This window comes from Apostichopus japonicus, chromosome 2 (genome assembly GCF_037975245.1).
Source record: "Apostichopus japonicus isolate 1M-3 chromosome 2, ASM3797524v1, whole genome shotgun sequence".
In the NCBI taxonomy this organism is placed as follows: Eukaryota; Metazoa; Echinodermata; class Holothuroidea; order Aspidochirotida; family Stichopodidae; genus Apostichopus; species Apostichopus japonicus.
In genome coordinates this window covers 15,337,566-15,356,660 of record NC_092562.1, presented here as the reverse complement: position 1 = coordinate 15,356,660, position 19,095 = coordinate 15,337,566, and the positions used below count along the sequence as shown (strand labels likewise).

Below are 19,095 nucleotides of genomic sequence, written 5' to 3'. Positions count from 1 at the left end.
TGAAATCGTTCATTTGTTCCACGTACTGGATCAAATGTTTCTTGTAGTAATTTTCTGTTGCTCATCCCACAAAGGTAAGCAACATCTCAGTCACAATAGTGTAATATACGTGGGAATCCCTCTGGCTCACGGCAACCGTTTCAAGCAGTTTCAGACACTGCATTGACTTGTAGTTTCGAGTACATTACAATGAGTACAGATACAAGTACTGTTGTTTCTGACTGACCAACTGATAAAGAAATGGTCAACTCGTCTCTGAAATGTAGGACTGGATAGTGGATTTCGTTGAGAACAACACTTTGATTCTAAACGTCACTGTTTGGATCGATATTTTTTAGCTAATTACTTTCTATGCTCTTTTATTGTCTTAGATACCTTAAAACACCAATTGATGAAAGAATTTTTTTATAATGTTGCTATTAATATGTAAAATGAGCATTCCTTTAAAAATATGGTCTGTGCTGTTTCTTACTCGGCAGAGAGGTGGCCCTTCCCTTCACAAGTTTGACGATGCCAATATAAACAGATTTTTCCGTAAGCTGATGGATTTTTACAAACCAATGAGCCGCGGTTTCTCCAGCGTCGACATAGGCAAGGATGGATCCAGGTCACCAGAGGCAGAAAATTACACCTTGATTGGGCGACAGCTAATAGATTACCTACTCAAGTCAACGGACGTAAGGAAAATAAACATACGGTCTTGTTTTAGAGGATACATAATTGTCTTGAAATTTGTGCATGGAAGAACATAGTTTCAAAGTATAGATAGTGTAATGTTGAGTAACACATTGTCCGAAGATTAAATCTGTTTTTATAATCGAGCATACCTTACAGTATTTGTTTCAGATGCTCATATGATGGGGGAAAGTTTTATTCATACAGTTTTCACTGATTAATTAATTAATAATTCTCAATGGGGGGGGGGTTGAGGGCAGAATTGCTTCATTAGCTCCATTCGGTATAAAAGTGAAATGTCTGTGGTACATCACACTGCATGTATGTATGTGAATGTATTCAATTCACTACAAAGGAAGACATGTTTTGTTGGATATTGGAAAAAGTTTATGACAAGAATTACATGATACAATCTCTATCAGTGACTTAACTGGCTGGTATCCACAAATTGAGCGTTAAAAATACCTCTGCAGTAGTCAATGGAAGCTACAGTTTCCCAGTGTTCTAGTTTTGACTTTTTAAATTGGAAAATTTTAATTCGGTTGTTGTATCAATAAGGCAGCTTAGTGGAACAGTTTATTTGTAAGATATTCCAATATTTATGAGCTTTGTGGTTTTTCCCCTTGTCTGTTCAAGTTGTATATTGATCAGCCCCTATGCTGCTGCATAATGCTATAGATATAAGATACCATAATGTCATTCTCTGTGGCTCTGCCTCATCCATCAAACTCCTTTCGTAAAGTATTCCTATTTGATGTTTCTATTTTTGTTTGACTGAGTCTATAAAATGTTCTCCCAAACATTGAGCGAGAAGTTTCCTTCAATATGCACCCCAAGGAAGGAAATTGTCTCGTTATTATCGAGGAATCCATTCTCTCATTATTAGCTGAGGATATTTAATTATTTGACAACAGGCGGAAGCGGAACGTTTGCTCTGCGAGCTCTCGGAGGATATTGCCGACTGTCTCCTGGAGATCAGTATGGCTCCACTTAATTCGGTGGCCCCCGAGGCCATCTTCAGCACCGTCAGCGTCCAGAACTCTCTCTGTCAAGATTACTTTATATTTGTGGGCCGGCTCTCGCAGACGCATCGAGGAGAGAAGATATTAGAACGAGCTCACGCTTTCCAATAGTGAGTCTGTCAGCTTTTGACAATTTTTCAATATAAACAATTGGTCGATAAATGTTGGTCTGATTTCGATGGCAAGAAGAGGGGAGCGATTTTTGTCCTTGTCCAATGTTGTATCGCCAATGCCCCCACATCGTGTTATTCTTTAATTTGTGCCGTTCGTCATCTGCGAGGCCTAAGACCTTAACCTAACATCATGTTAAAGCAAATCTCCTGGTTTGGTGGTCATTGAAAAAGTTATGTTGTAACTGAAAGGTCATGTTTGATTCATTGAAAGTTGTATATATATACATATTTTTGTTAGACCTTCAGGGGGGCTTGAAATTCCCTTCTTGTTTTCTTTCTCTCTTAGGCAGTTTTCCGTAAGAGATCATTAACCATTCATCTCATTCATGTGTTATCTGTTATTTGTTCTTGTAGGTAGTTGTTGCTATTGATGGCTTGACTTCTGCCAAGATATATCTTAATGCAATTTTGTGTCATCTTGATGCAGATTCATGATATCTCAATGCAATTTCATGATATCTCAATGCAAGTTCATGAAATCTCAATGCAAGTTTGTGATATAATAATATATTAATAATATTTGGACTTTATATAGCGCTTTACACCAGCGATAGGTCTCAAAGCGCTTTACAGACGTTATATTACCCCTGGTCAATGATATCTCATTGCAGTTTCATGATATTTCAATGCAAGTTGGTGATAATTATGCATTTTCATGAAATCTCAATGCAATTTCATTTCATGATATCTCAATGCATTTTCATGATATCTCAATGCAATTTCATGATATCTCAATGCAATTTTGTGATGCAATCTCATGATATCTCATAGCAATTCATCGTACTAATAATGGGATAATATTTTCACTTCTTGTTTTTTTTCTTGTAGTATGCTTGATGTTTGCTCTAGTAAGGTTCACATGACTCTTCAAAAGCTGATAGTGACTTGCTTGGACTACAGTAGAGAAGGCCTAGGAAGGACGGTACTCTCAAAAGTACTGACTGCTACCTCAGAGGTAAAATGACCCTTTTAGTAGAAAGAAGATTTATTGCCAACTGGTTGATGCCGATTGCATATTTTTGCAATGTCTTGTATAATATCTTGACAGGTGAAGTTAATTCATCTGGTTTGATGGGTCTATTTCCGCTTCCTTCACTTCATGTATTATTCACTACTACTTCATATTATTTGTTATTTGTAAACGTTTAAATGCATGTTGTGAAAAACAAATAAATGAAATGAAATAAATGAAATTTTCTGAATGATAATGAATATTATACAATCCCATCAATGATTATAGTTAATCTGATTGGTGGGTTTAATGTCATTTGAAAACAGAAAAAGTATTGTTTATTTTTCAACTTCTGTTGACTTTTGAAACATTTATTTCGTAACAAAGAAACAACAAAATTTTTCCTAAATCCTTAATTAGTGCTTATATTCTCTTGTATTAAAACAGAAAATCACTTTTGTTTGTTCCTGTTATTAACCTGCTTTATATTCACTGTCCTCACAAGTAGTAGTATAAAGTCCCTACTGCAAGATCAGTTTTACCACTTTGTAAATTTTGTTCCTGGATTTATCCTCTAGCCTATGCGACTGTACACTACCAGCCACATGCGTGTCCTATTGAGAGCACAGGTGCCGTATTTCCAGCACTGGGGGGTGGAAAACTTGGTCTGTCAGCTGTACGATAAGGACAAGCAGGTATCGACCGAAGCTCTGGCCGTTCTGGACGAGGCGTGCGAGGACGAAATCAACCTGCATAGTCTCGTTCAGATACGTCCGTCGTTATTACACCTCGGTGACCACGGTGCTCTTCTACTAACGAGGTAAACAACAGATGCTTTTATCTGTCGGTTTTAAGTACAACAACAACAACAAAACAGACAAAACAAAGAGAAAAGCCATGTTTAGATGGAGATTGTAGAATTTATTTGTGATAAAAGGATCTATAAATGGTGTAAGGTTCAACTACAGTGTCTGTTAAAGTCATGTGAGAAGGTATCGGTCTTGACACAAGACTGTAAACCAAAACCAGAGTCCAATTTTTGTAACTTTCTTAGCTTCAACGGACAATACTGCGACACTGCAGTTGTTGACATCTCAGTGATTTTGACAGAAAAGATCACATATTAGAGAAACCGGCATAAATTATATATCTAGGAACCCAAGGAACCTCAAAACAGTCACACTTCATTCGTTATATATCATTCGACTCGTGTCCAAAGACTGTATGAATTGCGTCATGGAAGTGACATCGTTGCTACCTTTTTCTGTTCTTTTCATAGGTTTTTATCAACTCCTAAAGGATTCCGGTATCTGTCAGAGGTCAACTTTGTTCAGAATGAACTGGATAAATGGTATTCAACTCTTAATCGTAAGTACGTCATATTAGTGGAGACGGAGATCAACGAAGCATTCACCAGTCACAAACGTCAATCGGCGGAAGGCTTCCTCTTGAGGAGGTCTCAGAACGACTCAAAGAGAAAGAAGGACGTCTTCGTACCCGTTCATCTCTACGGGCAGTTAGTTCAGCACAAGATTGGGGCAGAGCTGTTGGAGAAACAGGTGAGAGATTCCTTTGCAATAATAATAATAATAATAATAATATAAACTTCTTATAAAGCGCTTTCCATGAAATCTCAAAGCGCTGTACAGCATAAAAAGTTAGAGCTTAAAATTATAATAAAAATTTCATAATGGCATGAAGAGAGGTAAGATAATAAAAAACATGAAAGAATAAATCACTCTAAGCATTTACAAAAATAAGTCTTCAAATTCATCTTAAAAAAAATTAAGATTGTTCAAATTGCGGAGATATATATATGAGTGATGTGATTCTATGAAAGGTCACACAAGATGAAGACTAGTTAGGAAATACTTTACATGATATCAAGGAATAATTGAGTGTTCCTATATTTTGTGTGGCATCTTCAGGAGCTCTGAATATTTTCTCACATTGAACTATAGTTCCTGTGTCGAAAACTACTATAAATCTTTACATTTGTATATTTTTGTGTAGCATTTTGCAATGCTGTACTTGATAAATTATATTCCCTGGATATCACCGTACTGATACCCTCCCCAGCCCGGTCCTCTAACATAGGGACTAAACACATTTTTAAACAAAAACCGTCAGGTTAGAGGGGAATCCTCTTCAAAAGGCACTGTGGCTTTGTGAAAGTCATGTCTTGATATCTTGATTTTAAGATCTTGTTCAAGATACTTGATGTTCAAATCCTCATTACTCATTCCATTTTTTAACATGACCAAACTGATCTCTAACTCTGCAATCTGTTTTGGTGACTGGTGGCTGTTTTGATGATGTACTTACTTTCTTGCCAAAATAACCGTGATTACCAGAGAGATACAGCGAAAAAAAAGAAATACAAAAAAAAAAAAAATCTGGTTTCTAGTGCTTGTTCACAAAAACGGCTTCACCTTTGACCGTCTCTACAAATCCACAAATAATTCTTTTAACTGTGTTTTTTTTCCGTATGAATACATTATAGAACTGTTTCTGCCATTGAATAATACATCCATCAAGGAACACATGTCTTTAATTGTCTCGCTTTGTCTCGTCAGCAGAATGTGATTCCTGAACTGTGTAGTCGTGTTCATCTTGCAGATATCAGCTCTAGCGAAAGACTCATGGAACTGAAGAGCGCCCTCTGGTGTTTAGTAAGTCCACTCATTCAAACCTCCAATCTCAAATTCAGCTTTTTTCTGTACAAAGATTCTGCAGCATTGCTGCTCTGGTGTTTTAGTCTTTTTGTCTTCATGAACAGTATAAAACATATCTATGTGAAGGTATTCCAAAGTGAATTATAATCAGAAGTAAAAGAATACAGCAAGCCTTGCATTTTGATTGGCCCATCTTGTTTCTTTCTTAGGGTCACATGGGGTCATCTCCTTTGGGTTTGAAGCTGCTAGAGAAGATGAACATCATTCCGGAGATAATACGACTGGCCGAAGAGTGCGAAGTTTTTTCGATCAGAGGGTGAGTTCCGATGGCAATCCCGTCCATCCATCTTAAACCTTGACTATCCTGTCTTCTTCTAACACGAAACTTACTTAAACTTTAGCGACCAGTATGTTACTGAGACAGAGCTATTCCTCGGACTGGCATCACCTAAAGTGCTTATTCTGAAAGATTCAAAATCATAAAATATGTTTTCCTATCGGCTGCCACTCCCTGTCGACCGTTCCTGGTTTCTAGGCGTACGAGATGTATAGCAGATGTAACAAAATTAGTAACAGTAATAAAATTTTATGAGTAGGGCAGTTTTATTCTTATGTATTAATCTCCAACAAATATGAGTCACCTTGATTGGTCTTAAGATAAGCTGTGGTGATGATGAATAGCAGGGTGGGGTATAGGCTCACAGTTTAAATGTCTTAATATATGCCAAACGCCAAAGGGTTTATGCTCACAGGGCTGCCGTACAGCCGGAGAGCAAAATATGACCACAATCTCTTTTGTGACTTGATATATATATATATATATATATATATATATATATATAAATATATATATATACCTTGAGGCCATAATGTGATGATTTTGTTTTGGACTCTCATATAAATTGTCATCTCATCAAGAGGTCATACAGACTTTTATAGCATACTTGAGTTGCTATTGCAAATAGCTAACCAAGGAAGAGGCCAGCAACACTCATGGAAGGATATATTTGTTGGGTAAGAAAAAAAAGAAAGAGACAAAAAAAGAGAACAAAAAAAGAGAACAAAAAAGAGAGAAAAGAGAAGAAAAAAAAAAGTAAATCTCCAGCAAGTACCTTCTTTTATTGAAATTTGTGAGACATATTTTCGAAATGAGTGACAAAGATTGAAAACGATCCTTTTTTGCTCTTGTACACAGAACCTGCTTCTTTGTGATTGGCTTGTTATCCAAAACAAAAGCTGGGGCAGACATTTTATCATCGTTAGGGTGGGAGAGCGTCCGACGGACACGGAACGAATTCTTCCCCATCGCAAACGATAGTTCGAGCATCTTTGATCACCTTGGGCGGTTCATCGACCATCCACCTCCCATAAGCACTTTACCAAGTGTGTCATCCTTCATCATGGAGCAGCCCAGCCTGCCTCCCAGCTATGCAAGCCAGGAATCAGCTTACCTGTTCCCCCAGGAGTTACCCGTGACCAGGTCTCCAAGCCCCACCAATGCAAACTTTTTCGTGGGCGAAGACTTGTACGAGTCCAGGTCCTCGATATCAAGTGACGAGAGGGCGCCGTCTCCTCTACCGGCGAACCGGGTGTCGAGGCAGGATCGCAACTCGGGGTCGGATCAGCTGCCAGGGATACAGGAAGTCTCCAACGGCACGGGATCAAAGAACTTAAAGGAAAAGACTGCACAGCAAAAACTCAAATGTGTAATTCAACTCAAACGAGCAAAGACAATGCCCTCTATAGAGGGATCGCTCAACGGACTTAAGACCAGCGAAGCCGTCATGAAGATTCGCAGCAACAGCGACGCCAGCTCGCGTCTGACCAAGGACAAGGCGAACTCAGAAGTCCGTTTCAGCCCAGAGTCGGGGAACGGCAGGTCGTCGGACCAACAGTCTCGCGACAGAAGTCTCAGTCTGAAACGGAGGTGCGACAGTAACGAGAGCGGGCGGGGCAGCATCGGCACCAAGAGCCGAAGCGAGAGTTTTGCGACGGACACCACGACCCAGTCGAGCGGGGTCAGCTCCTTGCATTCCAATCCCTCCAGCCCGCCCATAGAGTCCTCATTTTCTAGTCTCAGCACGGTGGCCAGCAGTCACACCGTCAAAAGTATTCACTCGTCAGACGCACTGCGTAAGAGCCACAACCTCAGTCGGACTCCCAGTTACCTACGGAGGCTCTCAAAGCCCATCGTCATACCCCAGACTCCGACGTCAGGGAAGGTGGTGGAGACCAGCGCCGTCTTCACCTCGTCCAGAGACGCTCATGGCTATGCGGCTCTGAAAGCCCTGGAAACTCAGAGGCAGGGCAGCGAAGACGGGGACAAACTCAGGAGGCACTCATCTTTGGAAGAGGACGGTGTCTACGGGTCTAGTGGTAAATCAAGGTTAGTCCGGGAGCGTCAGAGAAGCATCCTTTAAAATTCAGGCTGTTATTTTTATCTCAATACATTACATGTATAGAGATATTGTAACAGTAAGTGGGACTTTCTCTTCTCTTAAAAATTTTTCAGCGTCTTCAAACAAACTTCTTTTTCTCTGGAATTTCCAGAGCAAGAATATATCATATAGACCAACAAAAGTTACTATTTTTTATTCCAGAATTGTATCTCATTCTGTGACTTTTTCACCGATTTATGTCCAAATCGGGCCAATTTGGACTGAAAACACACTTTGACAGACCTGTTTTGCACACGCTCCAAAACTTATGTTTTATGAAAGAGAATAGAATAGAACTGTCTTTCAACAGTGGTATCGTCTAAGAAAGGGTCCTATGTATTATATATTTTATTAAAATTTTAAACTTTCATTTGTTGTTTACAGGTAGGTATTAATAAGAATTTTACTACCTGATATGACATTTAATGGCTTTTATTTGCTTTATTTGATGTTTAAATGATTTTTCTTTCTTAAAACAACACTGAGCTGCCGCCCCTACTTTTAGTAAAAAGGTCCGTTTTTGATGAGTAAGCCCCGCCCCCAAGTCTGTTTTGTAGCAGATTGGCTATGACTCATAACAGCTACATGTTAGATATACGAAAATGGCTACCCTCGCGAACAATTTTCTGTTCTGTAGTTAGGTACGCGAGGTGTTAGTGTATTGCATGCTAATTACATTCTGTACTGCTGAATTCTACCAGGGAGTTGTTATAACTCCCTGATTCTACGTAGTGCATTTAATTTATATTAGGCCTTCGTTTTTGTAACATCCATTTAAGGATAGTACTGGTGTTCAGGTAGCTTTTCAGAGCAAGGGCCATGATAAGTTTGTTTGATTGCCCTTCATGTATTTTGTATAATTACGTATACACATTCTTGTATTTCTGAAGGCTACTTACTGTAGGCCTAGTGCATTTAATAATATATATAGGCCTAGGCTAGGCCCCTAGGCCTATTAGGCTTTCAGTGATAGCCACATTAGCATTGTACTGGTGTTCAGACAGCTTTTCCTAGGAAGGACCAGGGTAAGTTTGTTTGATGGGTACGTATAAAAGAGGAGCCGGCCATAGCATCACAACTTTGATAAGACTATAAAAATTGTATAAGGTTATGTTTTATTTATAAGGATATAAGATGTATAAGGTTATAAGAAGTATGTTTAGCTTTCTTTTGAACCTGTAATGTTTGACATCAAATGTACAAAGAATTAAAATAAAATAACAAAATGGAGAGGAACTGAGGTGGCTGTTAGGGGAAGAGGAGGCCACCCATCACTTGCATATAAAAACTTGTAATCTTCTTTTACATTATTTTTTCCAAGTCATAAATCCATGAAATCTTCATGTCCGAAAAATTGAGATGGAAAAACGTGGGTTGTTTTGATATCTAGAAGTGGACACAGTTTTGATGGTAGTCACCACTACAGTCTACAGTAACATACAGTAGGTCAATAGGCTTAGCTCTCAAGGCAGGCATCAAGAATATGGTCGAGTTGTTCGCCTCTTCTAATTTGGCTGTTGTCATTGACGTCAAACTATATGACCAAAAAGTCCAACTGAGACTGACCTAAGATGAAGGATACCACATAAAACACAAGTTCTTAAATATTCTATGACATTACTAAACCTTGCAACGTCGTTCTTTCGACTAACAGGCAATGAGCGCTAAAGGCAAGACTAGCAGGATAAAGTGTAACCTGCAGAGACTGTTCGTGGCAAAGTAGCAAAAATGCAAGTTATATATTTGTTGTACCATGATTGATATTGATAATTGTAGAGACAGAGCAAAGATTTGAAATTAGGAATAAAAATTAAAACTTCCAGTATTGAGATACTGCATCATTGATGCTCTTGTTTACTCCTGAGATGTTTGGCATGTGCAAGTAAGAAATGCAATTTTACACGAATACTGTTCAAAAACCTTTCAGCTGTTTCTTTTAATCCTCCCAATGGTACCCATTCATTCAGATGGGTTTAAAATAACAGTATAAAATTTGTCAAATTGAGTAAAACCTAGTGATGTGATCGGGTGCAGTTTGTGGGTGCGTATTCCGTGCTTTTCATATTGCACTCTTTTGTTTATAATACCACTTTTGTTATAATAATTTTTTAGCAAGATACTAGTAAGCCTGCCCTGGTATTTATATTGTATCACTAATTTTATGGGTATTGATAGACTCTAACCCCCAAATTCAGGTAAACACATTTGATTGAATTATAATTTAATAATATTCTATTTTATTGTAGCGCTTTATACCAGCGATAGGTCTTAAAGCGCTTTACAGATGTTATATTACCCCTAGTCAAGGATAACCCGTCCCAGAGACAATCCCTCCAGTCCGCACCAGTTATATACTGCGCCCAATGACAAGTTACCTCACAGGTACCCATTTAACCCCTGGGTGGAGAGAGGCAAGTGAGATAAAGCATCTTGCCAAAGGACACAACGTAATGAACTAGGCAAGAATCGAACCTCCGATGGCCAATTGTTCACCAAGCTCTCATCCAAAGAGCAACTATTTCCATAGTACAATAGATTCAGAAGGGTGGTTGGGGTCTTTTCTTTCCTCCATTGTTTGGATAATCACATTTTCTCTTCTCTGTCGATTTTACAGAAGCGGGAGTGTCGGCAGTATTGGACATTACACTGCCTTTCTCTCCCCTCTCAAGTCCACTCTCAAGAGGTCAAACGCGGTCACCTCCAACGAAGAATACATCGGTCTCTGCCTACCTGTCGATGTATCTCTTATATTCCATGTAAGTCATTTTCTCTGGCCCCCCTCTTCTTCTTTCCCCCACCTCTTCTTCTTCCTCTTTGATCGTTTGTACGGGGAGGAGGAACTTTGTGGTGGGGTCAGGAAGGGGTAAGGAAGTGGGAGTAGAAATGTTTAGAAAGTACACAGATATCATGACATGTTGTCTGTTATGAACTACATATATCCTAGTTCTACTTAGCCAGTCCAAGCATGGTGTGATGGAGAATTTTGATTGTACATGGGGCTTGAGTATTAAGCAAAAGAAGAAGAATTTTTTTTTATCAGAAATGTGAATGAACATTGCTTTATATAATGATATGTGATGAATAAACAGCAGATAGCCATTGTTTTTGTTGAGTATGATAGTCTGTCCGGTATCGTCTTACAGAAGCATCAAGAGCCAACTGGGGCCCTAGGGGACAATTAAAGCCCTTGGGTGCCCCCTCTTTGCACACTTCATTTTCTGAATCTTTAGGTCGAAACCACATCTCATAATATTTTGAACGGTAAAGATATATTTTGTAACTTTGGTGGCAAAATCAGAAATGAACAATGTCATCCAGTCAATTTAGCTGAAAAAGTTTGGTTTTACTGTATATACTTTATTTAACTCACATTTGCACAGAAAGAAAATATTTGTACAAAAATGATGCAACTAAAGCAAAAATTCCAAATTTATTGGCAAAGCTTTTGAAGATGAATTGGTGATGACATCACAGACCAAGCACAGTGGTCGACATCCTGAAAGAAAGGGTTATGCCGCTTAAAAATATAGTAAATTCAACCGACTGTATTTCCTGTTTCATAGAAGAAAATATGTCCAGATTTTTTGGTTTTCAAAGAGCAGTGTGGGAGTGTCTTCTTTTCCATACAATTGTCACATTATCTGCTACCAAAATATCCCTTGAAAAAGTAACACATTTTTGCGGCCATTTTAAAAACCTTGCTTATACTTTGCATATAAGCATCAGGGCTGAGTCTGAATGGCTAATTACCATCTATAAATGGCACCCCAGTTTTTACCTGAAAAAAAAAAATAAAAAAAATAGTGAGTCTGTTGGGAAGTGGTGCTTGTTTATAAATGCAACTTGCTAGCTTAAATGAACCCAAAAAATAGTAAAGAAAGGAAAGGCAAAAGCTAAGGATTTGTCTGACAATGCGACAAAAAATTACAAATGTCCTAACACTGGCTGGTTTTCCTCCGAAACAGTCTGATGAAAGTCAATACAGGGGAGGAAGAAGCTCTTCCAGGACATCCTCTCAGACTTCTGGGGATATCCCTCATGTGCAAGTATCAGGACCAGCTTCAGACCACCCTTCTCTGGGTAGTGGCGTGGCCTCGTCACGCTCCACCTCCTCGTCCTTCAAGGACCAAAGCCACGCGGTGATTCCCGCTGGGCCGTTGTTGGTCGATGAAGAAAACGAACGCCATCATCCCGAGACCTGTATCAGGTGTACGAAAGTGAGAGCTGTTTCCAGTTTGGACATGGAAAAAGAAGGTATGTACTAGGTTATGTTTAAGGCTCTGCCAACCCCCTCCCCTCTCCAATCCCCCAAATACCATCATCACACGACCAGTATCTGGGTGTACAAAAGTTAGAGCTGTTTTCCAGTTTGGAAAAAGAAGGTATGTGCTAGGTTATGTTAAAGGCACTCCCAACCCCACCGAATGCCACCATCCCGAGATCTGTATCAGGTTTACAAAAGTGAGTACTGTTTCCAATTTGGACATTTGATAGTTTTCAGAAACAAAGATTGCATTAAATTGCAGTTCCTTTGCATTGGCTAGTGTTGTCTTTCGTTTCAGATAATGAAGTGATTGAGGGAAATTTTAAGCTCTTTAGATGTGATAAATGCTAAGATGGAAAAGTATCTAGACAAAGAAATAAGTGAGGAGAATGAAATAAACCAAAGAGAAATTTTATGTTTTTTTATGTAATCTTTCTGATCACGAAAACCACAAATTGAAAGATGATTTGGTTCATTAGTTTACCTTCTTTTGTCTCTAACCACATGTAAATATTGTATCACACAAGCAGTGTGCACAGATGAAGAGGGTCAGGCTTAATCTTGTTTCTCGGCTTTGCTTCGATCTCTGTAACATCCCCCATTTTTTCTTCATGTATTCTGATTTGACAGATTGTCGATCGAGGAGTGCCAGTGAGTGTGACATGCTCTCAGAGTACGATGCACGGCCCAGGGCATTAAGCGCCACGAGTGGACGGGGCACCCCCAACAGTTGCGACACACCCACCAGCGTCCTCGGCAGCTTTGAGTTCGAGTCCGGGAACAGGAGAGTCTCGATGCGAGAGGATACGCCGAGCGGCAGAGCGCTGGTTCGCAAAGAGATCATGCGACTGGTGAACAGGATGGCCAGCGGTGTAGGCTTGAAGAGCCAGGAGGATGGCTTGCTACGGTAGGTTCTTTGTGATTTGTCACGACGTGACTGACTGCTGTTACCGACTCCATGTCACAGATGCTGATGTCATTATCAAAACAGATTTTCTTTTTCAATTGTTGATTTTTAATCGTTAAGTTTTTCTTCCATTAGCCTCGGTAGCATATACCATCGGCTTTTTGGGTATGTTTAGGTGTAACTGGAGGCTATGGGAGTAATACTCTCATCCAACCAATTAATCAACTAAATGAAGATTTTAACTGAATGACCAAATGACAAAACACTAAGTCTAGCACCTGCTTGTGATAGGATTCTTTCAACGTAACAGTTTCATGCATGTAGAGCTCACCGATCTTTACCTCCTTTTGGGTCTTCTAACCCGTGCATCGTATACAAACATGTCAGGGTGGCTCGCAAGGTCAAGTTTCGTACAACCGTGTCGTAGAGTCTATATAAAGTCAGTACTAAAGCAAAAAGAAGAATGATGCGACATGTGGAAGCTGTCCGTCATAACTTCGAAAATTTTGTAAACCAACCAATGCGTTATGATATTTGGGTGATATTAGGGGTTGGATGAAGATGGATGCACCAACATCGTAGAAGGATCTGAGAACTCATGCTTTCCTACATGACGACCTCTCTATTTGACCTTTCAGACTGAAAGAGAGGTTTCCCCGCTCTTTTGAAGATCCCTGCTTGTATTCAGATGTGGCCCAGATATTAGGTAGCAGGACATTTCGCTTAGTGGCCCGGCGATTCATCCAGGAACTATTTCAGGATGTCGATTATGAGGAGGTAAGGAAAAAAAAAGTTTTTTTTTTACATTAAATTTTTTTTAATTAAAAACAAATTTAGAAAAATAATGAAAAAGAAGCACCCAAATTTTTCTTGCCGTCGGTTCTAACTTTAAGAGACACCTTTATTGCTAGATGGTTTCATTGATGACATAAGAGAAAGAAGTATCATGGGAAAGTCTGTTATTTCAACAACAAAAATATGAAAAATGAAAAGGAATCATTTTACAACACCTAGCATCATTTGTCTTACTTTATCTTTGCAACCAGAATAGTTATAGAAGAACTAACAGCACACAACTTCTCCCTTTTCATTAAAGTATGATCTGGAAAACGGATTGGTCATCCTCTAAAAGCATACCTTATATAATTATAATTACATATAATTATATTATTATATAATATAATTATATTATTATATAATTATATTTACAACGCTTAAAGTCTCAGTACTTGTTTGCCATATTTAAACTTTAACCTTTCCAGCTAACTGCACTAAAAGCTAAGTAAAAAATGACACCGTTGTATTCAATTTTCATATCGATGTTCCATTATTTTTATTGAGTTATCTGTCGTTAAACATTTGAGCTGAATGAAATTTGCCAGATTTATTAACCAGTCCGTAGATTCTACTTCATCAAAATTTGCAAGCCTTGCCCAACAATTTCATGCAACAATCAAATCTCTCTGTTCTGTTTACAACGGTTAGGCCTAGGACTGCTTTCACTTTCGGGGTTAGCCTGTCTTAGGTCCCTTCTCTTGAATAGTTTCTTTCTCTCGGTCTTACCCATGTAGTGTGCGAAATTGTGTCATTTCCTTCCATGGCAATGAATGAACAGGTGTTCGACGTTTCCTCTGTGGAATTGTAAAAAGTGGACGATACGAGTATAGGACTGCGTTAAACTCTATGATCCAGACCCATGTGTAGACTATTTTGTTTACATTTGTGTAATGAATATGCTGACATATGTGGTCACAGTGATTTTACCGTAAATCGTTCACGCCACAAGGGCAACAGAAAATAAATTTCTCTTTAGATATCGACAGCTTTTCTGCATTAAATCCACCTGGCCAGAGTGCATTTAGAATAAGAAACATTGAATCTACTTCATTAGTTTGTTTGTCGAAATTTATCAGGAACCGGTATTGAGACTTTAAGCGACCAAGAATGTGGGAGAAACCTGCAAGGGCTTATGGATTACAACTTTCACATCATGTGGCTTCCAGTTCAACATTTAACTCAAAATTTGGAATCTATTTCCAATTTAGACAGTCATTTCAGATGGGAAAACCATAGATTGCTCTTGGCCGGGTAACGAACCCGGAACCTCCGGTTTCCGTTACGATTGCTAAGCCTCATTGCTTAAAATGCCACCGCCTTTATCCATGCCGACCACAGCAAGGGTTTACAAACTCCACAAAAGCATTGTTATACTATTTGAAATTTTTTCTACTATATTAATTTGGCTTGCCTCTTTCGTTACTTTACAGCTTTACCAAGAAGCACAGTGTATTCTAGGGTTACAACAAGATCAGGCACAACAGGACAAAAACTCATGACAGTAAACGATATTGAAATTGGACCCTATAGCCCGGTGTTAGCGTCCGTCCCGTAGCGGCGGACCTTAGCGGCTTTGAAGAGTACTATGCATACTGGTGCAAGTCGGTGATTTTTTGTGTGCAATAATTTATGTCAACAAGGGAAGTAAAATTGCCAATTTTTTTTTTTCTTTTTTTTTTCGTTCGTTTGTGTGTGTGTGTTTGTTTTAACATCTTGAAAGAGAAGAAATATTGAAAAGATTAAATTAGATAAAAAAACAAAAGGAGAGAATTTATTAAGTAGTAAGCAAGCACTGGCTGCTTATAGTTTATTCTGTCAGGTTTTGATTTCCTTTTTAATTCTCTTTTTTTTTTTTTTCTCTTTTCCTTTTTTTTGATCTTCACTTGAATGTGGACACATTATAGATATATATATAACATTTGCAAGAGTTGTAGATCCTTGCAATTCATTCTTCTCAACAGATAGAAAAATGAAAAAGGTTCAGATAAAAGATTATAGATAAATTTCAAGAGTTATCATTGAAGTGATGCAGTTTTCTGAAAGTATGATAAACTTTTCAGTTTTGTTCTACAAAAGGATAACAATGTCAAGGAGATATTATTCGGCCATAAAGCCAAGTGCTATGTTTTTCAAAGGTGTTCTGGATTCCTCACTGGAGTTTTCTTCCATGTTGGAATACCAAAAAAAAATCATCTTTACAAACCAATATATGGACTCAGCAATTTATTGCTTTTTCCCTGTTTTTGTTATTTTGATTATTGTTGATCAAATCTCCTTCATCTCTCTTTTACCACTTCAGTTTCTAATATTCCAAGCAACATCGATGGGGAGGGGGGAGGGGGGCGGTAAGTGGGGGTACCTTACCATCGGTAAGGTGAAGTTAGAGTTGATTTACACATGCTGCTAATAAAGTTGCTTTCAATATGTATATCCTTATTATGAAGTCAAAAGTGAGACAAGGTGGACACACGACCTGTAACAAAATGTTCCAAATATAAAACCAACAGGACTTGTTTCATTTATTTTATTCATGTTTTTTGGGGTGTGGGGAGGTGGGGGAGCAACTTGCATAAATTTCTATCAAATTCTAAATATTCGATTTTCTTTGTGAGACTCAAGAAACATTTATGAAAAGCAGCAAGAAAGTTAATGTCACCATTGTGACCTTCATATCAAAATTGTTATGATGGTTAAACCCTTCATATGTACTTTTAAAACTTTGATATTGAGGACAAGACTACAATATCTTTGACTAAAACTGTTGTTCTTGGTTAACATCTCTATCATAGAATTGTATATGTTTGTTTGTGTTTATGTCTCCTTCAGCAATCATTGTGAACAAGGTATATCATAATAAGTGGAAAAATACATTCTGCTACATTTTGTCAGTTATTTTAATTAAAAAAAAATAGGTATGACCATCATTAATATTTAAACTGGCCATAAGAACAAAGAGAACATAAAAAGGGGTGAGGGTTTGATGCCTCCCTTTCATATGAACCCTTCCATCATCTGATACAGTGGTCTGCAAACTTAAAGGCCCGCAACTCAGAATCTAATGTGAGGACAGAGTAGAAATCCACCAGATCACCACCCCTTGGAGTCAATGCCCAGAATGTGTGATGCTTGTACTGCCCAGACTTATGGGAGCAGCCCAATTAATATTTTCGGACAATAAGCCATATTTTGATGCTTTGTTAAGTATGTAAATCATGCCGATAGTTTGGCCAAAGATTGTTAACCCACTTGTCATGTGTTAATGTTCTTGAATATCTACTGGGAGGAAAAAGTAAACTGTCGTTTTTTTTTTTCAACTGGCAAACAGCGAAACCCTGTGGTGGCATTTAGATGGTTAATAGCTGGAACATCAAGGTCTGAATATTACAATGGTACGGTCAAAATGACCCAGATTTACAACCTAATGCAGAATGGAGCTTGATGTCAGTTGGTCTTTCCAGCAGATATGTAAATTAATTACTGCCATTATGGTGTAGAGATGAATCTTGAGAATCCGAAAAGAGAAATTAATAAAGCAATTGATCAAAAGTGTTTCAGTGATGTGTTGAGAAAAATCAAGTATTCTGGAATTTTTTGCGTTTTTTAATTAGACACTGATATATTGGGAAGAAGAATTTCTATTCCTGTTTTTTTGGGAATGACCCCCTAAGAAGAATAAACAGATGTCCTGAATGGTGCATTTTTTTTTAATGTCTGAACACCTGATTCTTTACATTTGAAGCAGTTCTTTGATATGTTGAGCAAGCAGAATGCAAAATATGAATTCATAAAATGTTCGTCAGAGTTGAATATAAAAACGGTATATGTTGTAAGAAGACCAGAATTTATTACATATTCGGTTCAAAGATCCAAAGGTAAATCAACTTTTGCAGAACCCTATATTTTCGTTTACCATATTAATTTTCGAGTGTATCAGAAATGATGTGATAAAAATAATTCTAAAACTACAAAATGCGTTTTCCAGAGATGGCGTTATTTTTTTAATTTCATTTGATGTTTTAGGGAAAGTTGAACATCTAGTTTTATGGCACTCTTGGGCAATTCAACTCTGGTGACCTCCTGTAACAGTAATTGTTCTCTTGTATGTCTGAACCAATCTTTGGAAGGAAAATTCAAGTCACTAGCAGATTCATTGTAAATTTAGTACTAGTAAGCACGATATCAAATGTCTTTTTTGTTAGGGGGGGGGGGGGCTCCAGATATGAAATGCTCCCCGAACATTGACAAAGGTGGCATATTTCCGGACCAGAAATATTTACATAAGCTGTTTAACTTTACATAATGCAAAGCAGTGTGGAATCACCCTGTTTTGGTTGGGGTGGGGAAGACGAAGTGGTGCAGTGTGTATGAGAAAATGCTTTGGTATTTTTTTTTGGGGGGGGAGGGGGGTGAAGGTTGGGCGATGTGAAGCCCTCCTCATACCTCAGGGCGACACTAGTGTGTTTACTTTCCTCTCCATACAACAGAAAGATGATATTCTGTCATCATTTCAACATTGCTATATACTGATATCCAAAATTGAATTGGGTTGTCGATTAGAGGTTGCCTAACATACTGAACATATGCAAAAATGTGACCTATTGTTAAGTGAAATGGTTAGCCTAGTCAATAGTGTTTCACTTCATACGTTGGCATTAACGTCTGAACGTGTGAAGGCGATGTTTTTACTGAAGGTGTAGAGTGAATATCATTCCTTCATGATGAGAGATTAAAAAAAAAGGTCTCTGTTGAAAGGAGAAGTTTTATCAGTTTATGACGAAACAAATTCAAATCAATTTTTAGTGTTTTATAAGTTTACAGATAAATGTCACTGCACGTAAAGTAGCTGTTGCAGAAGACATCTTTATTTAAATTATGAATTCTAATTTTTTTTTGACTTAAATAGTTGTTTTGGGCATCAAATTTCACCTTAGAGATTTATCTCCCGCAATGTATAAATCCAGTTTCTTCTCATGTTTTTTTTTTTTGGTTCACCAATGCACAGTTTCCATCAAAGCAATATTAAATGATAAGAAACAAGGTAATGTTTTAGTTGCGAAGACTGTTTCTGTATTCATAGAAGTTATCAAAACTGTAGAGAGATTATTGTGCTACATTATTGATTGAGAAGAACATTAAAATAGTGAAAACAACA

At 38.1% G+C, this 19,095-nt stretch overlaps 1 protein-coding gene across 2 annotated transcripts in view; it reads left to right on the top strand.

The window, feature by feature from the left end:
* The window catches only part of LOC139979519 (rapamycin-insensitive companion of mTOR-like), a 65,285-nt gene extending 46,190 nt beyond the window's left edge, over positions 1 to 19,095 (top strand). Inside the window, exons 17-29 of one of the 2 annotated variants that reach the window (XM_071990423.1) lie at positions 480 to 677; positions 1,590 to 1,807; positions 2,699 to 2,825; positions 3,401 to 3,642; positions 4,102 to 4,381; positions 5,402 to 5,494; positions 5,707 to 5,813; positions 6,693 to 7,883; positions 10,550 to 10,691; positions 11,901 to 12,189; positions 12,830 to 13,106; positions 13,745 to 13,883; positions 15,374 to 19,095. In XM_071990423.1, coding sequence (XP_071846524.1) covers positions 480 to 677; positions 1,590 to 1,807; positions 2,699 to 2,825; positions 3,401 to 3,642; positions 4,102 to 4,381; positions 5,402 to 5,494; positions 5,707 to 5,813; positions 6,693 to 7,883; positions 10,550 to 10,691; positions 11,901 to 12,189; positions 12,830 to 13,106; positions 13,745 to 13,883; positions 15,374 to 15,442 — 3,372 coding nt within the window. In that variant the 3' untranslated portion in view covers positions 15,443 to 19,095. Of the gene's footprint in view, positions 1 to 479; positions 678 to 1,589; positions 1,808 to 2,698; positions 2,826 to 3,400; positions 3,643 to 4,101; positions 4,382 to 5,398; positions 5,495 to 5,706; positions 5,814 to 6,692; positions 7,884 to 10,549; positions 10,692 to 11,900; positions 12,190 to 12,829; positions 13,107 to 13,744; positions 13,884 to 15,373 lie in introns of both variants that reach the window. The other variant, XM_071990419.1, reaches the window with a different exon arrangement.